This window comes from Mustelus asterias, chromosome 15 (genome assembly GCF_964213995.1).
Source record: "Mustelus asterias chromosome 15, sMusAst1.hap1.1, whole genome shotgun sequence".
Classification (NCBI taxonomy): domain Eukaryota; kingdom Metazoa; phylum Chordata; class Chondrichthyes; order Carcharhiniformes; family Triakidae; genus Mustelus; species Mustelus asterias.
Window position 1 is genome coordinate 38,938,121 of NC_135815.1, and position 21,158 is coordinate 38,959,278.

The 21,158-nt window shown below is 43.0% G+C and overlaps 1 protein-coding gene across 1 annotated transcript in view; it reads left to right on the plus strand.

The window, feature by feature from the left end:
- Positions 1-21,158, plus strand: part of ush2a (Usher syndrome 2A (autosomal recessive, mild)) — a 916,330-nt gene that overhangs the window by 762,849 nt on the left and 132,323 nt on the right. Inside the window, exons 56-60 of the mRNA XM_078230465.1 lie at positions 5,910-6,017; positions 8,375-8,558; positions 9,209-9,366; positions 13,347-13,505; positions 17,039-17,201. Of these exons, the coding sequence (XP_078086591.1) occupies positions 5,910-6,017; positions 8,375-8,558; positions 9,209-9,366; positions 13,347-13,505; positions 17,039-17,201 (772 nt within the window). The remainder of the gene's footprint in view (positions 1-5,909; positions 6,018-8,374; positions 8,559-9,208; positions 9,367-13,346; positions 13,506-17,038; positions 17,202-21,158) is intronic.

Consider the following 21,158-nt stretch of genomic DNA (forward strand, 5'->3'; position numbering starts at 1 on the left):
TCAGGAGGTGAGTTACCCAGTACAGGATTCCTAGCCTCTAACCTTCTCTTGTGGCCACAGTATTTATATAGCTAGTCCACTAGTTCAGTTTTTGGTCTGTGGTAACTCCCAGGGTATTGATCAGTACACATATACACCCGGTCAGTTGCCTAAGAGGTAAAATTGAAAAATGAAAGCTGGGAGAGCTGGCTGAATTGGTATTGCCCATTTTTACACTATTGCCCAAAGTCAAAATTTCCCCCAAGAAATTTGCTCTAAAGAACATGTTTAGATTTAATTAATCAACTGCAAAATTTAACTGTTTTGGAAACGTCAGCCCTTTTAAGTTCAGTTTTGGAGTTTTCAAAGCAGCAGGCTGGAATCCAAGGTGTGGATAGAACATAGAACATAGAACATAGAACATAGAAAGCCACAGCACAAACAGGCCCTTCGGCCCACAAGTTGCGCCGATCACATCCCCACCTCTAGGCCTATCTATAGCCCTCAATCCCATTAAATCCCATGTACTCATCCAGAAGTCTCTTAAAAGACCCCAACGAGTTTGCCTCCACCACCACCGACGTCAGCCGATTCCACTCACCCACCACCCTCTGAGTGAAAAACTTACCCCTGACATCTCCTCTGTACCTACCCCCCAGCACCTTAAACCGGTGTCCTCTCGTAGCAACCATTTCAGCCCTTGGAAATAGCCTCTGAGAGTCTACCCTATCCAGACCTCTCAACATCTTGTAAACCTCTATCAGGTCACCTCTCATCCTTCGTCTCTCCAGGGAGAAGAGACCAAGCTCCCTCAACCTATCCTCATAAGGCATGCCCCCCAATCCAGGCAACATCCTTGTAAATCTCCTCTGCACCCTTTCAATGGCTTCAACATCTTTCCTGTAATGAGGTGACCAGAACTGCGCGCAGTACTCCAAGTGGGGTCTAATCAGGGTCCTATAAAGCTGCAGCATTATCTCCCGACTCCTAAACTCAATCCCTCGATTAATGAAGGCCAGTACGCCGTACGCCTTCTTGACCGCATCCTCCACCTGCGAGGCCGATTTAAGAGTCCTATGGACCCGGACCCCAAGGTCCTTCTGATCCTCTACACTGCTAAGAATGGTACCCTTCATATTATACTGCTGCTTCATAGAGAGGGTTTATGGGATTGGAAGGGGTTACAAAAGTAGGGAGGAACAGGCTACGGAGGATTCTCAAAGCAAAGAGGGAGAAATCAGCGAGTCAATGCAGATCAGCGAGGATGGACGCGATGAGTAAATAGGGATAAGGTACGGGCAGCAGAGCTTTGGATAAGCTGAAGTTATAGAAGGCCAGCAAGGAAAAGTCTGGATTAATGAATCAATGGATAGGTTGAATGCACTCAGTCTTTGTCCCAGGGTTGGGGAATCAAGAACTAGAGGGCATAGGTTTAGGTTAAGAGGGGAAAGAATTCATGGGAGCCTGAGGAGCAGCTTTCTTACGTATGTGGAATGAGCTCCCAGCGGAAATGTTTGAGACAGGGACATTGACAACATTTAAGAGGCATTTGAACAGATACATGGATAGGAAAGCTTTAAAGGGATATGGGCCAAATGCAGGCAAGTGGGGTTAGCTTAGATGATCCTTTTAATTGGCATGGACCAGTTTGGGCTGAAGGGCTTGTCTCCTTGCCGTGGATTCTATGATTCTACGAATCTAGTCTGGAGGTGACCGAAGCACGTTTGAAGATTTCAGTAGCAGATGGGCTGATGTGGGGAGAGGGACAGTGAACAATATTATGAAGGTGGAAGGCAATCTGTTAGCCAGTATAGGAGGTTGAAAGCTCAGCTTGGGAATGAACTAAAAATTACACTCTCTTCTGTGCTTAATGAAAAATAATCAAAGTTACATCTCTTGACATTAATAGTATATTTTTTATTGAATTATGACCTCATTCTTACTGTGCTGTGAAGAGCTACATTCTTCCTGTTCCCCATTCCTGTGACATGACAGCACCTGAAAGCTCATGTAATTTAAGTAAAGAATATTTATTGAGTGTGTTAAAATGGCTTTGTGTCACGGAATATAACAGGTCCTTGAGTCCAGAAGCCAACAAAAACAGCGAAATTCTGTCCAATGCCCTTAAACCAGCACGCATCTCATTATCCAACTTGCTACTCATATGAATATGAAATAAAATCCTAAGAACGGCAACAGTTAATAGAATGACAGTACAGCAGCATTTAATCCCCTATTAGTTCTTCCTCTTGATTGTTGTACTGGCTTTTTTTTTATTTTAAAATTATGCAACACCGGTGTATAGTCAGCACATTATAAACAGCCCTGATAAATTTGTGTCATGGTCTGACTCTGATGGAAACGATTAGTGAAAATTAAACAAATCTGAGGTCTGAGACAAATTGGATAGAAAAACAGAACATTGATTAAGCATCATTATCACTCTGTAAATCGATGGATATTGCAAGAATGCAATGATTGGAACTTAAAGAAAGTTCAACAAATCAGTTTCAGGCTCTATAAAGGAACCTGAATACAATAAATGCTGGAAGCAGCTTCAATTTATTTTGAATGCATGTTCAAAGCAAAATAAAACATTTGTAGATTCTTATTTATCAATTTAATATTTACTTTGCATCAAAGGAGGGAGTATCTCCACAGGTAGTATCATCACTGATTTTTGTACCTTTGTGAATTTTTCCAATTACCAAATATTTTGATGTGTTTTTCAATTATAATTTCAGCACTATATTCTGTCAGCTGTCTGTGCACTGGGCAGTCTTGAGCTGATTCTGAAATTAATTTCATCTTACTCTCTTACACAAATCGTAAAAGGAGTTATTTTCCTTCCGCTTGTCTGCTTGGGATTTGGACCTTGTTTTCAGGAGTGAAATGTCACACTGTTTCACCCACCATGCCAATTATTCCATGCAGCTGCCCTTTAATTAACCATAAGTACAATTGTTCTTGATTGATATAATTTAGTGAGATGGTTGAGGTTCTGTAGAGATGAACTGCGAAGAAATTCGACATCTGCCCAAAATGTGTAAGAAACCATAATGCAGCTACTTGATCTGCTGACACGCAGCAGCATAGTGCCCAAACCAAAATCAGGTACCAATCATAGAATCCCTACAGTGCAGAATGAGGCCATCTGGCCCATTGAGTCTGCATCAACCACAATCCCACCCAGACCTTATTCCCGTAACCCCACATATTTACCCTGCTAATCCCCTGACACTAGGATCAATTTAGCATGGCCAATCAACCTAACCCGCACATCTTTGGACATCAGTGGTCCCTTTTAAGGGTTACTGATGAGTTGTGGGCCATAAACATATGCAATGCAGCGCAGATGATGATGGCTTCCTTCAGACATTCTGCCTACCACACAATTGAGCAATATCATGTATGAATTTCAGTGCGATATGTCCCAACAATTGAACAACATGTTCATTTGGTTATCTATAACAGGCAGAGTACATTTCATACTGAACTAGCCCACGCTTACAAAAACCAAAACAAAATGTCGACTATTAGATGTGATTCTGCACTTGGGCTGCAATTGTTGAACAACCCTGAGTGAGCCGATAACTAATAACCAATTTAAGACAGCCAGTCCAGCTCATAACATGGCTTGCTTACACTTGATCCAAGTGACAGACATTCATATGAACCTGTTCTCTGCAAACAAAAGGGATGAGTTCAAGGCTTGCACTTTTTTTTGAATTGCCAGGGAGCTTAGGGAACCTATTTCTTTCCCCATAGTAACAACTCGGCCAATCAGAGTCAACTTGCCAACCAATTAACACACTTTTCTCCTGTGGTACAAATTGTTGCGATCATTTGAAGTTTAGCATTCTTGTGTTTGTCCTGATGAGTGCAAGATGAAAAGCTTCAGCAACAAGTCTCTCTTTTCAGCCATATTCAAGCTCTGCATTACCAAATTCACCCACTGTTTTTCTTTACAACAGTTGGAATAAAGGTTTAAATTAAACATGTATAGTTCAATGACCAAAGCACAATCTGGCGAATTAAACTGTATAGGTAGTGGAAATTATACGTTGGTCATGAAATGTGAAAATGCTCTGGACTCAGGTCACTATCTGGGTGGTTACATTGGGATTGTATCTCTTTAGCATGGACCAGACTTGAGCAAACGCAACTTCTGATGTGTCTCCATCATACCTGCTTTGACCTGGAGGAAACTCTGGCACTCACCTGCCTGTTGAGGGGAATTTTCTAGGCCTGACCAGGACCTGATCCCATAATCTTGTCTGCTTCAGTTGTAGGTGGGGCCAGAGATGGACCAGTCCAGTTGATCCTGCCCGGTTCAAGAGTGGCAGTGCCTGGTTTAAGTCTTTCAACGCTTAGTCCGATCGCCAATCATAATTGACGTTGTAGACAGAGATTGCATCTAATATAAGGCATCCAGAAAATATCCACAATCAAAGCAGGAATACACTTCCAGAAGGATGCAGAGGCTTTGGAGAGAGTACAGAAAAGGTTTACCGGGATGTTGCCTGGTATGGAGAGTATTAGCTATGAGGAGAGATTGAATAAACTGGGATTGTTCTCCCTGGAAGGACGCAGGCTGAGGGGCGACCTGATAGAAGTTTATAAAAATTTTAGGGATATCGATCGGGGAAACAATTGGAAGCTTTTTCCCTGGGCAGAAATGACAATTCCAAGGGGGGCACAAGTTCAAGATAAGAAGGGAAAAGTTCAGTGGAGATGTGCGGGGGAAGTCTTTTTCACCGAGGGTGGTAGGGGCCTGGATGCACTGCCAAGTGAGGTGATTGAGGCAGATATTTTAGCGACATTTAAGACTTATTTGGATAGACACATGAACAGACAGGGAATAGAGGGATATAAGTGGTTGGTCTAGATAGGACAACATGATCGGTGCAGGCTTGTAGGGCCGAAGGGCTTGTTCCTCTACTGTACTGTTCTTTGTTCTTTCTTTGAATTTCTGCAGAATTTCAGTCCCATGGATTTTTGGTGGCAAATAATACTTGGAGAGTTTTGTGCTGACTGGGAAAGTCTGCAATCTCTACGAAACAATCCATTGCGTAAGATGAAGACTGAGGGTTGCAAAGTAGCTGCAAACACTCCTGCTGGAAGTTTAGGACAGATAGAACATTATAATTTATACCACAGCACTTGAAAGATGGGCTGTGGAGGGAAAGGCGTAAAGTGTTAGGTGATTAATTTAAACATTCAATCTGGAAGGCTTCTTAAAATCAAAAAAATAGTCATTGTTTTTTTTAGGACAGCAGAAAGCATCTCCTGGGATCTGATGCACAAACAACAGTATGCAAATTCTGAGACACTTACTACACACAATACTTGAACATATATCAAACACGTGCAGCTGCTACGATGTAGGATTTACCTATCAAGCTGATGGTGCAAGTAATTTTAGAATGTGTTCCAGATAGAATTCATCAATTTAAACAGTGATGATTGATTAAATGTTCCACCAAAAGGCCATAAAACCCAGGGCATAAGTTGGGTCAATGTATAAATGAGTCCCCCCAACCCGCACCCCTCCCCCCCAACCCCCACCTCAACCTCACACTTCAGTGGTTTGTTGAGACTCTGGAATTAGGTGAAAATTCTGGAAATAATGCCAGTATATAGGACACTCCAGCTTCGAGGACAGAAAATGATGCATGAAGATGCACCAGCGGTAGAATTTCTGTGAGGGTTCTCCCAATTTACTGTCATGAATTTTGGCAGCCAGTCAGAAGGAACCCCAGAGAAATGGCCTAAAGCAAGGGGAGAATGGGAGAAGCGTTGTGCAAGGTACGACTCACTTCATAACAGTAATCGAGCATAACGCTAATAGTGCATAGAAAATTGTAAATGTTCAGGTAAGCATTAGCATTTATAATGTGTGTAAGGTGTGAATTGTCTCTTTGGTGCAGATCTCCAGCCACACACGAGCTACACTTTCACAGTGACTGTGTGTACTTCTGTTGGATGCAGCACAAGCCAGCCTGCAACAGGCAGGACTCTGCAAGCTTCTCCAGAAGGTATGAGAAATGATCGCAGCGTTTAAGTAAGGTTATTTTTATGAGCACTTCTGGGGTCTGGAACGCAACGCTGCATAATCTCATTTTGCAGCTTGCATCCTGGTTCGGTCTGCCAAAATCAGGTCACAAAATTCCCCATATTGTGTCTGTGATGTAACCACGTCAGTCTGACAAGTCAGGGGTTTTGGTTGACTGAAAAACGGCATGTACAGGCTTTTTTTAAAAACATGCTTTCACCTCCAAAAGGCACAGTGGGAGCTAGGATAAAGAAGAAACTAGGTAAGTAGAACAATTTAACCTTCATTTTGCAGGGAGGAACAGCTAAATGATAATTTAGGTTAGATGGAAAGAAAAGTAAAAGCAAAAGCTGAAAATTGACGAGGCTTATGGAGGAAAGAGAGGAGAAAGAACAAAGAATGAGGAATGTGAGGAGAACATTGTGAACAGATGTAAAGAGGCATTTCAACTTAAGAGGGTGATTCCAGCACGAAACCATTCCACTAAGTTAATTTCTACCCATCAATGACAGAAGGATGACTCTGGCAATTTTAACCACTATTATTTAATTGTCACCAGTCCATTTTCCTGCAAGTGGATGGGGTTGCAGAATGGTTACCCGCTACTGAGAATTGGGGCCAATTGAGTGACTGCTAGCTTCGTGTTTAGTGGCTGGGGAGGAATTACCCAAGGGTGAATTGAATTGGGAGTTGGTGGGGTAGAGAAGTCCAAAATGCAGAGGCTGCAACAATCCACTTACTTTGGATGTGTGTGCCTCCAACAACACTCTAACAATGTTCAGCAGCTTCCTGATCAGGCCCTGGTTAAAATATAATTGGCATTGTATGGAAAAAATAGGCTGTGATTAACGTAAATGCATGAGGCTGTCTGTCTAATGCAAGGACTCCAGCTGCCTGGTTTCTATTGACACTAACCCGCTGCCAAGTGGTCTACCACTTGATTTGCATACCAACCACCAACTTAAACATTCACTCCTTCCACCACTGACGCATGCTGGCAGCAGTGTGTATTATATAAAGCTTATTTATTAGTGTCACAAGTAGGCTTACATTAACACTGCCATGAAGTTACTGTGAAAATCCCCTAGTCGCCACACTCTGATGCCTGTTCGGGTACACTGAGGGAGAATTTAGTATGCCAATGCATCTAACAAGCACGTCTTTTGAACTGTGGGAGGAAACCGGAGCACCCGGAGGAAACCAATGCAGACACGGGGAGAATGTGCAGACTGCACAATCGAACCCAAGTCTCTCGCGCTGTGAGGCAGCAGTGCAAACCACTGTGCCACCGTGCCACCAAGATGCACTAATGCATCTCACCAAGCCTCCTTCACAGTAACTTCTGGGTCTCTCCCAGCTGTTCAGAAGAACAGATGCATGGGAACTCCACCACCTGAGATTTCTGTCCAAGACGTACCCCACTCCGACTTGGGACTATATTGTCATTCTTTCAGTGTCAGGGGATCAAAACTCCGGAACTCCCTTCTCAGAAGCAGAGTGGGTGCATGTGCGCCCGATGGACTGCAATGGTTCAAGAAGGTGGCTTGCCATTCTCAAGGCAGTTTGGGGTGGGCAAGAAACGCTGACCTCGTCAATGTCACCCACATCCTATGAAAAATAAAATAAAAGCTATCTCCATGGGATTCAGAGAAGGACTCCTATACCTCTTGATCCCACAAAGTAACGTTTCTGACCTACCAAAGGATCTTTTCTTTCTTCCTATAAACTGCTAATCTGTCTTAATCTGGCCAGGACAGCTTCCTTGATCTGGCCTGGATCAAAATACAGTTGGGATCATATCGGAGAAATAGGAAATTATGTCTTCATGCTAACATCATGAGGCCCTAATCTGTCTGTGCGAGGACCTCAGCTGCCTGCTTTTCATCAAAATCCACCCAATGTTTCTTTTTGAATAATTTTTAATAACAATTGATTTGTGGGTGTGTATTTTAGTTTTGTAGGGTTAGAATTACAGCAATAAAGCAACTTTGATATTTGAGTAACTTCCTTACTATAATATTAATGTTTAATGACAGTGTGTAAATTTAAGAAGCAGCAATGGTGGTTGGCTAGTGAACAGGAATTTCTCTGGACCTTTTTTTGGCAATCTAAGGGTTAATCTGTAGAGATTGTAATTCATGAAAGACTTCAACATAAGCAGATGTGTCCCAATTCAGCACAAAGTTAAGACAGAAAGATTTGTTCAGGTGAATTCAATTTTAAAATAATATATTTTAATTATATCTCAGTCATTTTTGATATTAATTAAGGTGCACCTGAAAAATCAACAAAATTGACGCTTCCTCAATGCACAACAACTGTCTTTATTTATCTTGTTAGGAGTTTGGCCAAAGCCTCGTCATGTTGTAGTAAGTTCCAATATTGTGGAACTCTATTGGACAGAGCCAAGGAAGCCCAATGGGATCATCACACAGTACCATTTGCTATGCAATGGTGCAGCCATCTTCAGTGGCAGAGGTGTAACTCTCAACTACACAGATACTGGCTTGCAGCCCAACACAAGGTAAAAACTTTTTTTGCAGATCTTTAACAAGCTTTTAAGCAGTGATTATTGGTGATATCCAATCTGTGAGAGTCTGAAAGAATCCTTTGACTTGCTCTTAAAAAGCCAAACAGTGGTGATATTTAATCATTAAAATTTTTTTAAAAATCTTTAGGAGAGCTCTTAAAAGACAAATATTGGTGATATTCAATCACCTACTGTCTTTTGTGACTCCTCTTGTTTATTGATGTGTTTTAATGATTGTGCTCCATGTCAGCTTTTCTTTTATCTCCCTTATCTGAGTAGGAATTAAAACACATTGAAAGTTGCTGAGCTATACATGAGCCAAACATTAATATAAGAGCTAAAGTTCTACATAGACGTATCTCATATTAAAATCTTACAAGTGGAGGAGGGATATTTTTAACACTAATTGTGATGTGTGCATCAAATTACAAAATAAATGGGTTAATGACTCCAGTAAAATACTAGACAGGAATTTAAGGCGAACACATCAGCGTGCTGAAAATAGTACACCAAGGAATGCCAATCCCATAGCTATCTATTTTTACATCAAAAGTGCAGAATTCACAGCCAGACATAAGGTGAATTAAATAACATATTATTCAACTTTGATTCTGCTGTTAATCCTTTGCTGTGTTTTTCTTTAGATATGTGTACCAATTGCAAGCCAACACAAGAGGAGGGAGTGGTAGAAGTGAAAATAACATTGTTCAAACACCAGTGTCAACGCCAGAGAGAATTCCAGCTCCATATAACGTTACAGTGGCTAGTCCATATTCACTCTTCATAGGCTGGACTCCACCTGGTATATTACCATTTCGAAATACAGTGTTATTTCTTTCAGTAGCATTTCCAAAGCAAGATATTTGAGAGGCATTATTGGATTATGTTTTAATTAAATAAAGCAAAAATAGAAATCTATTTCCCACAGCAATTTATAATCCCTATTCCGTGACCTCAGGCCTGAACCTGTAAGATTATACTGAGAATGTGTGTCAGTTTAGCATTCATAAGTATTGTGATTGTGTTCCAGGAAGGACTGTCTTGTCCAAGAAAGAGATACAGTTACAGGCTAGAGAAACCATTGGGTGAATGTAATTTAAAACACATAGCAGGAGAAATTGTAAAGTTAATTTATTAGTTACAAGTAGGCTTACATTAACACTGCAATTAAGTTACTGTGAAAGTCCCCTAGTCGTCACACTCCAGCGCCTGTACACTGAAGGAGAATTTAGCATGGCCAATGCACCTAACCAGCACGTCTTTCGGACTGAAGGAGGAAACTGAAGCACCCAGAGGAAACCCATGAAGACACGGGGAGAACGTGCAGACTCCACACAGACTGTAGGCCAAGCCAGGAATCAAACCCAGGACCCCAGCGCTGTGAGGCAGCAGTACTAACCCCCTCAATTGCTCCTAACTGTGGATAGAAAGCATCAATTATGTGCACAAAGGATGACATCAGTCATCATATTGGCCTCAACATTCAGGTGTCCTGGACAGACATTAGATCCTTGAATACATTAATAATTGCAAAAATTGGGCAGCGCTGATCGAACCCGGTCTACTCCACTTGGTTTTCAGAGTTGCCCCGCCTGAACCAGTAGCCACAAACAAATGGTTACCTTTTTTATAATGTTATCTTCATGTAGTTAGACTCCTGAAAGAAATAACACTTCATGTTGTTAGACTCCTTGCTGTGTTTACCCCAGTCCAACGCCGGCATTTCCACATCATGATTCTTCATGTAGAGCCAGGAGGTGGCACTCCTAAAGCTCACTGTCAGCCTGCAATACCTTCCCTTCCTTTTCCCTGTCCGCACTTCCTCACTCCCACCTGACATATCTGAGGCCCAAACTGGCGAACCTGCTCTGGAAATAAGGTGGGCATCAACACTTCACAATAATATTAAAGTGTGGCGGTGTTAAGTTCAAATTACCCACAAGCAGGGGCAGATTGATCCTGATCTATCATAAAAAGCAATTTAACAATTATCATGTGAAAAAAATTAATGATGTTGTAAACTGCTTATTGAATATTAACCCATCTATTACTGAGTATTACACTTAAGGCATTTGTCACCATAAAGGTTAAATTTTACCACTTATAGATCACAAGGAATGAAGTCTAAAACCATGTATCGTTGTAAGTGATACATGTGCAGTGACATTTTTTTTAATCAAGGAAGTTTAATAATTTAACTTTTTCCATTTGTAAAGATAAAGTAATAATCAACTTGCTCTCTGCATACATTTCAGCTTCATAAATCTTGAATTAACTATCCATGCTTCATTGTTCTAAATAATGAAAAAGGTCATTACAGAGAATGCTAACAAACTAAAGTGTGATGTCTTGGCTATAGCTAGAATGGATGAAGGCTTATGCCAAATTTGAAAGATTTGTATTCCCAATTTCCTAAAAAAATAAGTGGTAAAAAATAAAAACTTATAAAACCACATAGTTCACGTGCCGAAAGTAATTTAGACTCAATTTGGGCAAGAGATGAAGGGGGCATGTGAGGAAGAACTTTTTTTTACCCACCAAGTGGTAATGATTGAATGAGAGTGGTGAAAGCAGGGATGATCAATGATTTCAAAAGGAAATTGGATCATTGGATATCCTCCAAAGGATAATTGGATGTACTTAAAGGAAATAAACAGGCAGGGCTACAGGGATTGAGCGGAGGAATGGGATTGAGTGGATTACTCCATGGAGAGCCAACATAAGACTTGATGATTAAATGGCCTCCTTCCTTTCCATAAATGACTTCATGGGCAGAATTCCATAGAACCTAATGGGAGTGGGTTGACGATGTGGGTGAGGGGTATGGGCAATTAGACAGGAGTACCTGCATTTGATTCCGGTGGTGGGGAAACTGTCACTGATTTCAGGGGGCTTGGTTGGAAAGGACCCGACATGGCAAGCTCCTCTCCGGGATTTCCATCTTGCTCCACTCAACTGTCTCCAGGGATCCAGAAAAGCATGCAGTGGCATTGCTGGCAATATCAGAAAATTCTAGAATATCATAGAATCTCTGTAGTGCAGAAAGAAGCCATTCGGCCCATCGAGTCTGCACCGACCACAATTCCACCCAGGCCCTATTCCCATAAACCCACATATTTACTCTGTTAATCCCCCTGACACTAGGGTCAATTTAGCATGGCCAATCAACCTAACCTGTACATCTTTGGACGGTGGGAGGAAACCAAAGCACTTGGAGGAAACCCACGCAGACACAGGGAGAATATGCAAACTCCACACAGACAGTGACCCAAGGCCAGAATTGAACCTGGGTCCCTGGCGCTGTGAAGCAGCAGTGCTAACCACTATGCCACCGAATAGAGAAATGCCGGCCTCTGAGGTGGAATTCCTGCTCTATTGAAGCCTTGATTGCACAGGAGGCCCAACATTTCCTACTCTTGTGCAGGAGGCCCAACATTGAACATTTAAGTGTCTGATTGCATTTAACTAGCATCGGGCCTCCTGGGCAAAAGTGAGCAGTTTTCCAACCAGTGGATGGGTCCCGGGAGGGGAAACAGGGGGAACCCTGTCACAGACTCAAAATTCTGCCCGTGATTCTAATTTACTTTGAAATAATTTATTGCAGATGCTGCTTTCCTATTGGGAATGTTTGACAGAATTAGTAGGTACAAGTAGCGATTGCTCACAGGAGATTAAACTATTAATGAGCACCATCGTTGAAGTAGAATTTAAAGAAAATTGGGGCAAATGTCATGTTTCTCAAGATGAGGAATTTGAGTGCTTAATAATGGAATATTCTCCCATGTGTTTCATTTAATGGCAGTACCAAACAATCCCAGAAAACATGTGAAGCAACAACATTAACCTCAAAAAATTACATCTACCGTACACATGTGAATGCTTCCATTTTTTACACCGGCATTCTTTGTCTCAATCTCATTCAGAGAGACTGCAATGTTGCCAATGTTGCCAATCAGTGATGAATAAAGGTTGTCAACTGATGTCTTTTGCCAAGGTGAAAGGGCTAAATAAACTCTCCAGTGCAAAAAAACTGTAGAAGAGAGAAATCAGGATGCTGTGACTAGGTTGCACCATGGCTTGAAATCTCCTCAGAGCAGTTAATGCGGCACCATCAAAACTTTCTCAGAAGTGAGGCAGAAACCTTGTTCATATATGTAAACAGGGTTTCCTCCACCCTTTGGGGGGTGGCACGGTGTCACAGTAGTTACCACTGCTGCATCACAGTGCCAGGGACCCAGGATTGATTAAGGCCTCGGGTCACTGTCTGTGTGAAGTTTGCACATTCTCCCCACGCCTGCATGGGTTTCGTTCAGATGATCCGGATTCTTCCCATTGTCCAAAGATGTATAGTTTGGGTGTATTGGCCATGGTGAGTGCATGGGGTTACGGGGATGGGGCGGAGGGGTGGTGGGCCTGGATAACATGCACTTTCGGAGAGTTGGTGCAGACTCAATGGGCTGAATGACCTCCTTCTGCACTGTCGGGATTCCACGGTTCTTCTGGCGAAGTTAAGTACCAAAGACCTCCATCCTCGTTTGCAACTGGGATTCTCTGGTGCCGCTGAAAGTGAATTGGGGTTTGGCTGGAATGCCAAATTCTCCATTCTCACTTGCAGCAGGGTGGGCACGGATGTGATCGGAGAATCCCACCCATGATGTTGGGGCACAGGCAGCTCTGATGAAATTCTAAACCCGCAAATGATTTGTGCAATTTTGAGGTTCAGTTTACTTTGATGAGCAGCACTATTGAACTTATACTGTACTATTTTTTAATCACTTGTAGGTGTTTTCAATATCACAGCCCCCTTGCTATATAATGTCACTTTAAACCTTGGGACTGCCCAAGCAACTGTTCATCCTGCTGGTCAGAATCATTTCTTATTAGTGGAAGAACTGAATCCATTTACAGACTATGAGATAAGAATTCAGGCATGTCAGCCAGGTAAGACCAAAATGTTATTGGTTCCTATTACCATTAATGACCTTAGCTTTGCATGTTTGTGTTTAATAGCAATGAGGATGTGGAGAAACACAGACTAAATCCTTACTGTTTAGATTGCAAGTAGCTTGAAATAATATATTGTTTTTTGAATGGACTAATTTGACTTAAAATATTTAATCCATCATGGATTCAAATTAGTTCAATGGTAACAGGGCGGTATGGTGACACAGTGGTTAGCACTGCTGTTTCACAACGCCAGGGATCCGCGATGGGGCCGATTCCCCTCTTGGGTCACTGTCTGTGTGGAGTCTGCACACTCTCCCTGTGTCTGCGTGGGTTTCCTCCGAGTGGTCTGGTTTCTTCCTGCAGTCCGAAAGATATGCGGGTTAAGTGCATTGGCCATGCTAAATTCACCCTCAGTGTATCCGAACAGCCACCAAAGTGTGGCGACTTGGGGGTTTTCACAGTAGCTTCATTGCAGTGTTGATGTGGGCCTACTTGTGACACTAATAAATAAACTAAACTTTAAGTAGTGAATTGTTAGTTAATGGCAACCAGGTTTTTAAAAATGTTATCCCGACCATTTTCTATTTTTGTAAGCTTGGTTATGGAGTTGCACTATACCATGGCTAACCCTCACCATGTAAATTGTTGGAGAATTTCAGACTTCCTGATTATTTGGATGATCTTTTCTAATGCCAGATTTTCCTTTGCCTGTAGTATGTCCAAAAGGGCATCATCAGAAAATCTCTGACTACTATTTGGTCTTGTGTATGAGCTCTGACTTGGTCGTTGGAGTCATGGCCTCCAGCTAATCTGTATAATTTGTTTATGAACGACTCACTGTGTGCTCCAGGCTATTGTATGCTCATTCTAAAGTGTTGATGAAGCAGCTTCTGTGGTCTATTATGATCATATTAACTGCACAGGCTTTATTATTTTCAAGTTTTTGAGGCGAGAAAAAGGTTTCATTACTCATAGCTGAAACAGATGATCTGTACCGAGCAGTAGGTAGTCTTCACCCTGAATGAAGGTGACACTGATGATTGGGGTATGTAGGCCATGCATTGTATTTTCTTACCCAGATGGTTCAACAGCACCACTAATTCTTCTAGACTTCTCCCTCCCTCCCTCCCATCCTGTACACCAGTCCCATTGCCTCACCCCATTCCATCCCTTCACGCCCCTCCCATGCCTTTGCCTATCCTTACCTTCTCCTATGCCATGCCTCCCACTCGCATGTCTTCCTCATCCTCCCATGCCATCTCCCATTTACCATCTCCAATCCCTTCACTTCCCTTCCTCTCCTCTGCCATGTCAGCCTCCCCAATGTACACTTGTTCACCCTCCCCCTCTCTCATGCCATTCCACCCTCCCTTCTCCATTGCTCCCCACTCTTGCTATGTGTAACCTGCCCTCTTCTGCATCATCTATCATCATCGAACTCAGTAACCAAGTTCAGAGAGGGGGCCAGTAAGCGAGGTTGGAGAAAGGTGGCTGCTGGGGGCCAGTAAGAATCATAGAATCATAGAAACCCTACAGCACAGAAAGAGGCCATTCGGCCCATCGAGTCTGCACCAACCACAATCCCACCCAGGCCCTACCCTATATTTTACCCACTAATCCCTTTAACCTACGCATCTCAGGACACTAAGGGCAATTTTAGCATGGCCAATCAACCTAACCCGCACATCTTTGGACTGTGGGAGGAAACCGGAGCACCCGGAGGAACCCACGCAGACACGAGGAGAATGTGCAAACTCCACACAGACAGTGACCCAAGCCGGGAATCGAGCCCAGGTCCCTGGAGCTGTGAAGCAGCAGTGCTAACCACTGTGCTACCGTGCCGCTACCGTGCCGTAAGTGAGGCTGGGGAGTGGCAGGGACCAGGGGCAGAGAGTGAGGCACGTGCACCAGGCCCCAGCAAAAAATCAAAACACCAACCAATCAGAAAATGTGAACAGTCTGAAACTGTATTATTGCTCTCAGTTATCATTCTAAGAAAATGTTTGTGTTCTTTTAAGAGACTCTGTTCCCATATTACAGAAATGCTGTTTGCTGTTAATGCCCACTTTGACTAGGCAGACAGGGTCTTGCTACTCAAAGCTGGGAAAATTGAGTGTTAAATATTACTGCCTTGGTTTAAATAAATTTAATAGGCATTATAAAGCTATTGCACATTCTGGGTGTGATTTTGTGCCTGTGATCGCCGTCAGTGAGAACGGCGAGGTGGGCACAAAATCTCATGAGAGTTAGGAAGGGAGATTCTCAGCAGCGAGATCTCATTTCCCAATTTTCCCCACCCTTCGCCACTGACATAGCGAGGTCAACCTCATTTAAATACATTTTAATGGATTTACACGTTTTTAAAGGGCCTACATGCCACATGATTCCTCCCTACTGAATATTGAAATCTTGCCAATTGGATGTCATGTTGGCAAGGTTCACAACAGCTTTAGGGGTTACTGCCGGGGGCGCTAACGTCACTATTGCCAGCACTGCCCCGGCACAGTTTGCACAAGGTCGAGTGCCGGGGCGAACCCTATGGGAGGTCCAATTGGGGGGCAGGGTCCCATTACATGTGATGGGGGTGAATGGGGGGGGTGGGGGGGGGCAGGTAGCACCAAGGTATTTTAAAGGGGAAACTTGGCAGTGATGGATGAACGACCATTGGGGGGTGGGGGGGGGAAAGCTTACTGTGACGAGCAGAGCAGGCATTAAGGGAGGGAGTGGACATTAAAGGGGGGAACAGCAACCATACAGCCATGATGGTTGTGGGGGATGGTGGGGCACCCCCTGAAAATTGTGTGGTTGGGGGGAGCACCCTCAAAATTGTGTGGTGGGAGTGGGGGAGAGCCCTGATAATTGTGTCGCTGGTGGGGAGAGCCCTCAATACAGGGGGGGGGGAGGGGGTAGTTTAGGTTCATCTTTAAAGGGCACATTGATCTCTGCGGAGCTGGCCATGCCAGCTCTATCAGGCCCCGCCCCACCAGACTGATGGCGTAAACCATGCCCTTTGATTTTTTTTTATTTGCCAATGTCAGAAAATCTAGTCTGAAAACCCAGCAGTGCATCCGGAGACATACACACCGGTTTTCATCCGGAGACATACACACTGGTTTTCATCCGGAGACATACACACTGGTTTTCATCCGGAGACATACACACTGGTTTTCATCCGGAGACATACACACTGGTTTTCATCCGGAGACATACACACTGGTTTTCATCTGGAGACATACACACCGATTTTCATCTGGAGACATACACACCGGTTTTCATCCGGAGAGCCTGACACTCTGACAAATTTTGGGAAAATTCCACCCAACTGTATTGCAGGGAGCTTGAATCAGAAAATAATGAGATACAAGTTTGGAGAAATGGAACAATTTTCTGGCATCCGCTTGTCAGATGAATGTGGACAGGATTTTTGCAGCAGTTCAGAGTTCTGCCTCTACATTTGATAAAAGGTATATGGGTAAAAAACAGTTGCTTAAATTTTTGTTCAGCTAAATATTATATTGTTGCCTTAGATGGCTGTGGAGTTGGTAAACGCGCATACGTGAAGACTCCAGAAGCACCACCCCAGGGTCAACAGCCACCCATCGTAACAGCCGTTGACTCGGCAGTTGTAGAAGTCAAATGGTTTCCACCTGAAAAGCCTAATGGGATTATCACCAATTACTCTATTTACAGGTAACATTTTAACCATGTATTTTTTTGCTTCAGATTTTGGCCCAAAAATGTCATCACACCATGTAAAATGGCTGCTTAAGGGTTCAGTGTGGCGTTCATGAGCTCATTCTGCACTTATTCTCTAGCCTACCCTTAAATGTACGCATGATGTCAGTCACTGAAATGGGGCTTGCTACTGCCAGTGCATTTGACACTGTATCATCAAGAAGGCTGCCCTCTTGTCTCCGAAGTGTCACTGGGGCACAGACATCTTCAGCACTTGAAATAAAAGATGTGGACAAAGGAGAGCAGAGGGAAATAAGCAATTGCTGAAAGCAACTATCGTTTGTCGTACTGTGTGAGCAGAGCGAGATAGAAGAAGGGTAAAAGGTGATGATGTATGAAGGTACCTTGTGAATTGTCTCGTCCAGCGCTGCCACTCATCACTGATATGACTCTGCCCCTGTCCATGATGGGTGGCATGACTTCTCCCAGAAAGGAAAGAGTGCATAGGTGGGCAACATCTTTCCACATCAATAGAATAATTTCTACTTTGTATGGATGATCTGGATATTGATCCAGTCCAAAGATGTGCGGGTCAGGTGGATTGGCCATGCCAAATTGTCCCTTAGTGTCAGCATTGGGGTTATGGGGATAGGACCTGGGTGGAATTGTAGTCGGTGCAGACTCAATGTACCGAATGGCCTCCTTCTGTACTGTAGGATTCTATGATTCTATGATCTGTAGTGTGGGGAAGTGAGTGTTGCAGTAGTGGCTGGAGGAGAGTGTACTGAATATGAGAATAGGAGAAAGTGGTGACATGTGTTATAATTCTAGGATAATGAAGAGCGGTGGGGGAGAAGAATGTTATGAGCAGTGAGGTGCTGGTGTTAGGGGATAGTAATTGGAGTGAAAGCTAAAACTAATTCTGGTGAGGCCTTTCATCATTTCTCAAATTGTCACCATGTTGAGGTTCTCTCTAACTGGGAGAAGATGTGATAACTTTAGGGCTTTTGTCCATTTTCAAATTCAATTTAATCTCCAGGTATTCATTTTCAGATTATTATTTGCATAATTGCAATATGCACAATATTGCTCATTCATCCAGTTAGAAATACAAATTTATTCTGTGATGGGTCATATTTCCGTAGTGTTGTATATGATAAATGAAGGAATGTTGGCACTCTCTAATCCGCAGTGATGTCTTTGTGTTGCTGAGTCTGAGGGTAGGACTTTTAAATTGGGGTTGAGAACCCGATACCGAGATTTCATCTGGGTCCCAAACCCACGTCCATGCTGTATCATTCTCGCAAGACCACTTTAAATATGAATAGTCAATAGTCTAAGTAGACAGGAGGCAGTCGGTGCCGAGTGCTTCCTGGAAGTGGGCACTGATTGTCTGGCGCCAGCTGCAAAGGCAGGCAGCAGCCATGTTGGGAGCTGCTGCCTTGCCAATTAGAGCAGGCAGGTCCTTAGACAGCCGAGAGGTCAAACGCGACAGAACGGGGCCATGGAGGACAAGATTAGGAACAGCACTCTTGCCGGCAATAATTGGTCCCTCAGATTTGTTTTGAAGCCAACTGCAACAGAAATTTATTTGGGTTCACCAGGAAAACAAAAATGAAAATTCTGATCCATCCCGAACTGACAGGCCCCTTAGCTCCCTCGAAAGTTATAGGGCTGTTAATTGATGGCAAACATATTTCTTGTTCCCTCCCTGAACTGACTCTGAATATTAAAAAAGCATTAGGATCACGAGACAACCTCCGGAACCATAATTTTCAAGCCCGCCCGCACCAATTCCTGATGGCCCTTTGAAAATCCACCTCTTTCTTTTCTCTTCTCCTTTGCTCCCTTTTTTGTCCCCTCTGTACTGTTTTCGATTCACTGTCCATTTCTGGTTCTCTTCTTGTTTGGGGGTTAATGTCAATTGAAGAAATAAAGGCACAGATTTAAACAAAAAACAAACAGGACACTTCTGTGGAAAACTAAACCCACCCCAAAATTATAAGACCCCTAGAAATGTTTGTATTTGTGACAAATCCTTCTTTGCCGCTATCAGCACAAACACACAGTGCAAAACCATTTTCAAAAGAGTAAGCGGCGATATGTCACCTGAAATAATCTTCTTTATTACTCCATCTATTAAAGGCATGTGCTAGAAAATAGAAAGAAGCTGCCAGAAGTATCCCAGTTCTGTCATTATAAACATCTGTTTTGTCACTGTCATCAGCGAAAGATTTAATATTGTGGTTGTTTCAATGACTCTAAACTCCAACTAAAATCACAGGCAAGTGATTCATTGTGATATTGCCCAGTATAACATTTGTATCTAGTGCCCCAGTGCAGCGTTTTCATTACACTTTAAATAAAATCAGCCCTCTATCTATGTCAGTCAGCAACATTCTGCTGTACACAGAGGAATCCAACAATCTACAATTATGATTTTGATTTGATTGTGTCATTTGAGCAGAAGGTTTATTACTCCTGACTCGGCTCGGCAGAATGCCTACTTTCCACCCCTTTTTAACTGTGTCTTGAATAAGGAACTACATTACCGAGCAGGAATGTTCTCTATTATTAGCAAGCGTCACATTTTAACGGGACCCAATGTCCTACCGTGGCAAAAGATTACTTTTGTCCCTGTGTTCCTATTAAACAGGTTCTGTGGAATACATGGGGGATAAATCCTTTCCTTAGCAAATGTTTCATTTAAATTAACATCCTTATTAAAGGAGAATTAATTAACTGCTGTATTCTCCAGTGCCTGCGTCCATAATAAAAATTATTTGTCCAAGTAAAATAAAGCAGGACATCTGCGCTGGTTAATGTTTATGAAGAGGTTTATAAAACGAGCCAAATCTGACAAGCAGTAAACAACCTTTTACAATATTAATGAAATAGCTCATCATGGCAAGTTATAGAAGGGTGCTCACTGCCTTATCTCTTAGCAATCGCTATTAATCTTCTATTCTTTTCTAATATGTTTCTGAGCCTTTCAAAATGACAGCAGAGTTAGAGCAAGATGATGCATGGGCAACTTAAAGCAGTCTTACTGTAACTGTTGCTGTAACCATTGACGACGCAGGTTGAAGGAAAGAAACCTGAGATAATCAACTTAAGGGAAGTCTAGATGTTCAAAATTCTTCGTTCCTACAGCTCACTTGCTGAATTTTGTGCTGAAGCTTTAATATTCTTTCCAATCTATCGTAACTGTGAGCTTCACAATTGTCATACATCTCGACTTTCCATCTACACCAAGAGTACATGTACTTGGAAGGAAAATCAGAAATTGGTTTTGGCCTATTTTTGAGGTGGTAGCTGATAGTTGGCCGATGGAGCTTTTATAATAGTGACCTCGCCCCAGCGGTACCTTTTAAGGTTTGGCCGCAGAAGGAAATAATACATTGAATTGAGCAAGTCCAGCGCCTTGACAAATATCCAAAGATGATCCTCAGAGAAACATTAGATTTTTCACTAACATCCAGAAGGAGTTTGTTTCAGGCAACCATGAGGGACATCTAAATATCACCCAACCCAAAACAGCACAGACTGCCTTTCAGGTGCTCTTAGAAAGAAACCCTACAGTGCAGAAGGAGGCCATTCAGCCCATCGAGTCTGCACCAACAACAATCCCATCCAGGCCCTATCCCCATAACCCCACATATTTACCCCACTAATCCCTCTAACCTACGCATCCCAGGACATGAAGGGGCAATTTAGCATGGCCAATGCCCCAAATGCACACATCTTTGGAGGGTGAGAGGAAACCAGAGCACCTAGAGGAAACCTACGCAAACACAGGGAGAATATGCAAACTCCACACAGACAGTGACCCAAGCTGGGAATCGAACCCAGGTCCCTGGAGCTGTGAGGCAGCAGCGCTAACTACTGTGCCACCATGCCGCCCACTTTTTTTCTTTTTTTTTAACAGTCGTGAACCTACCTTTTGCACCCCTACACCCAACCTCCTACCTC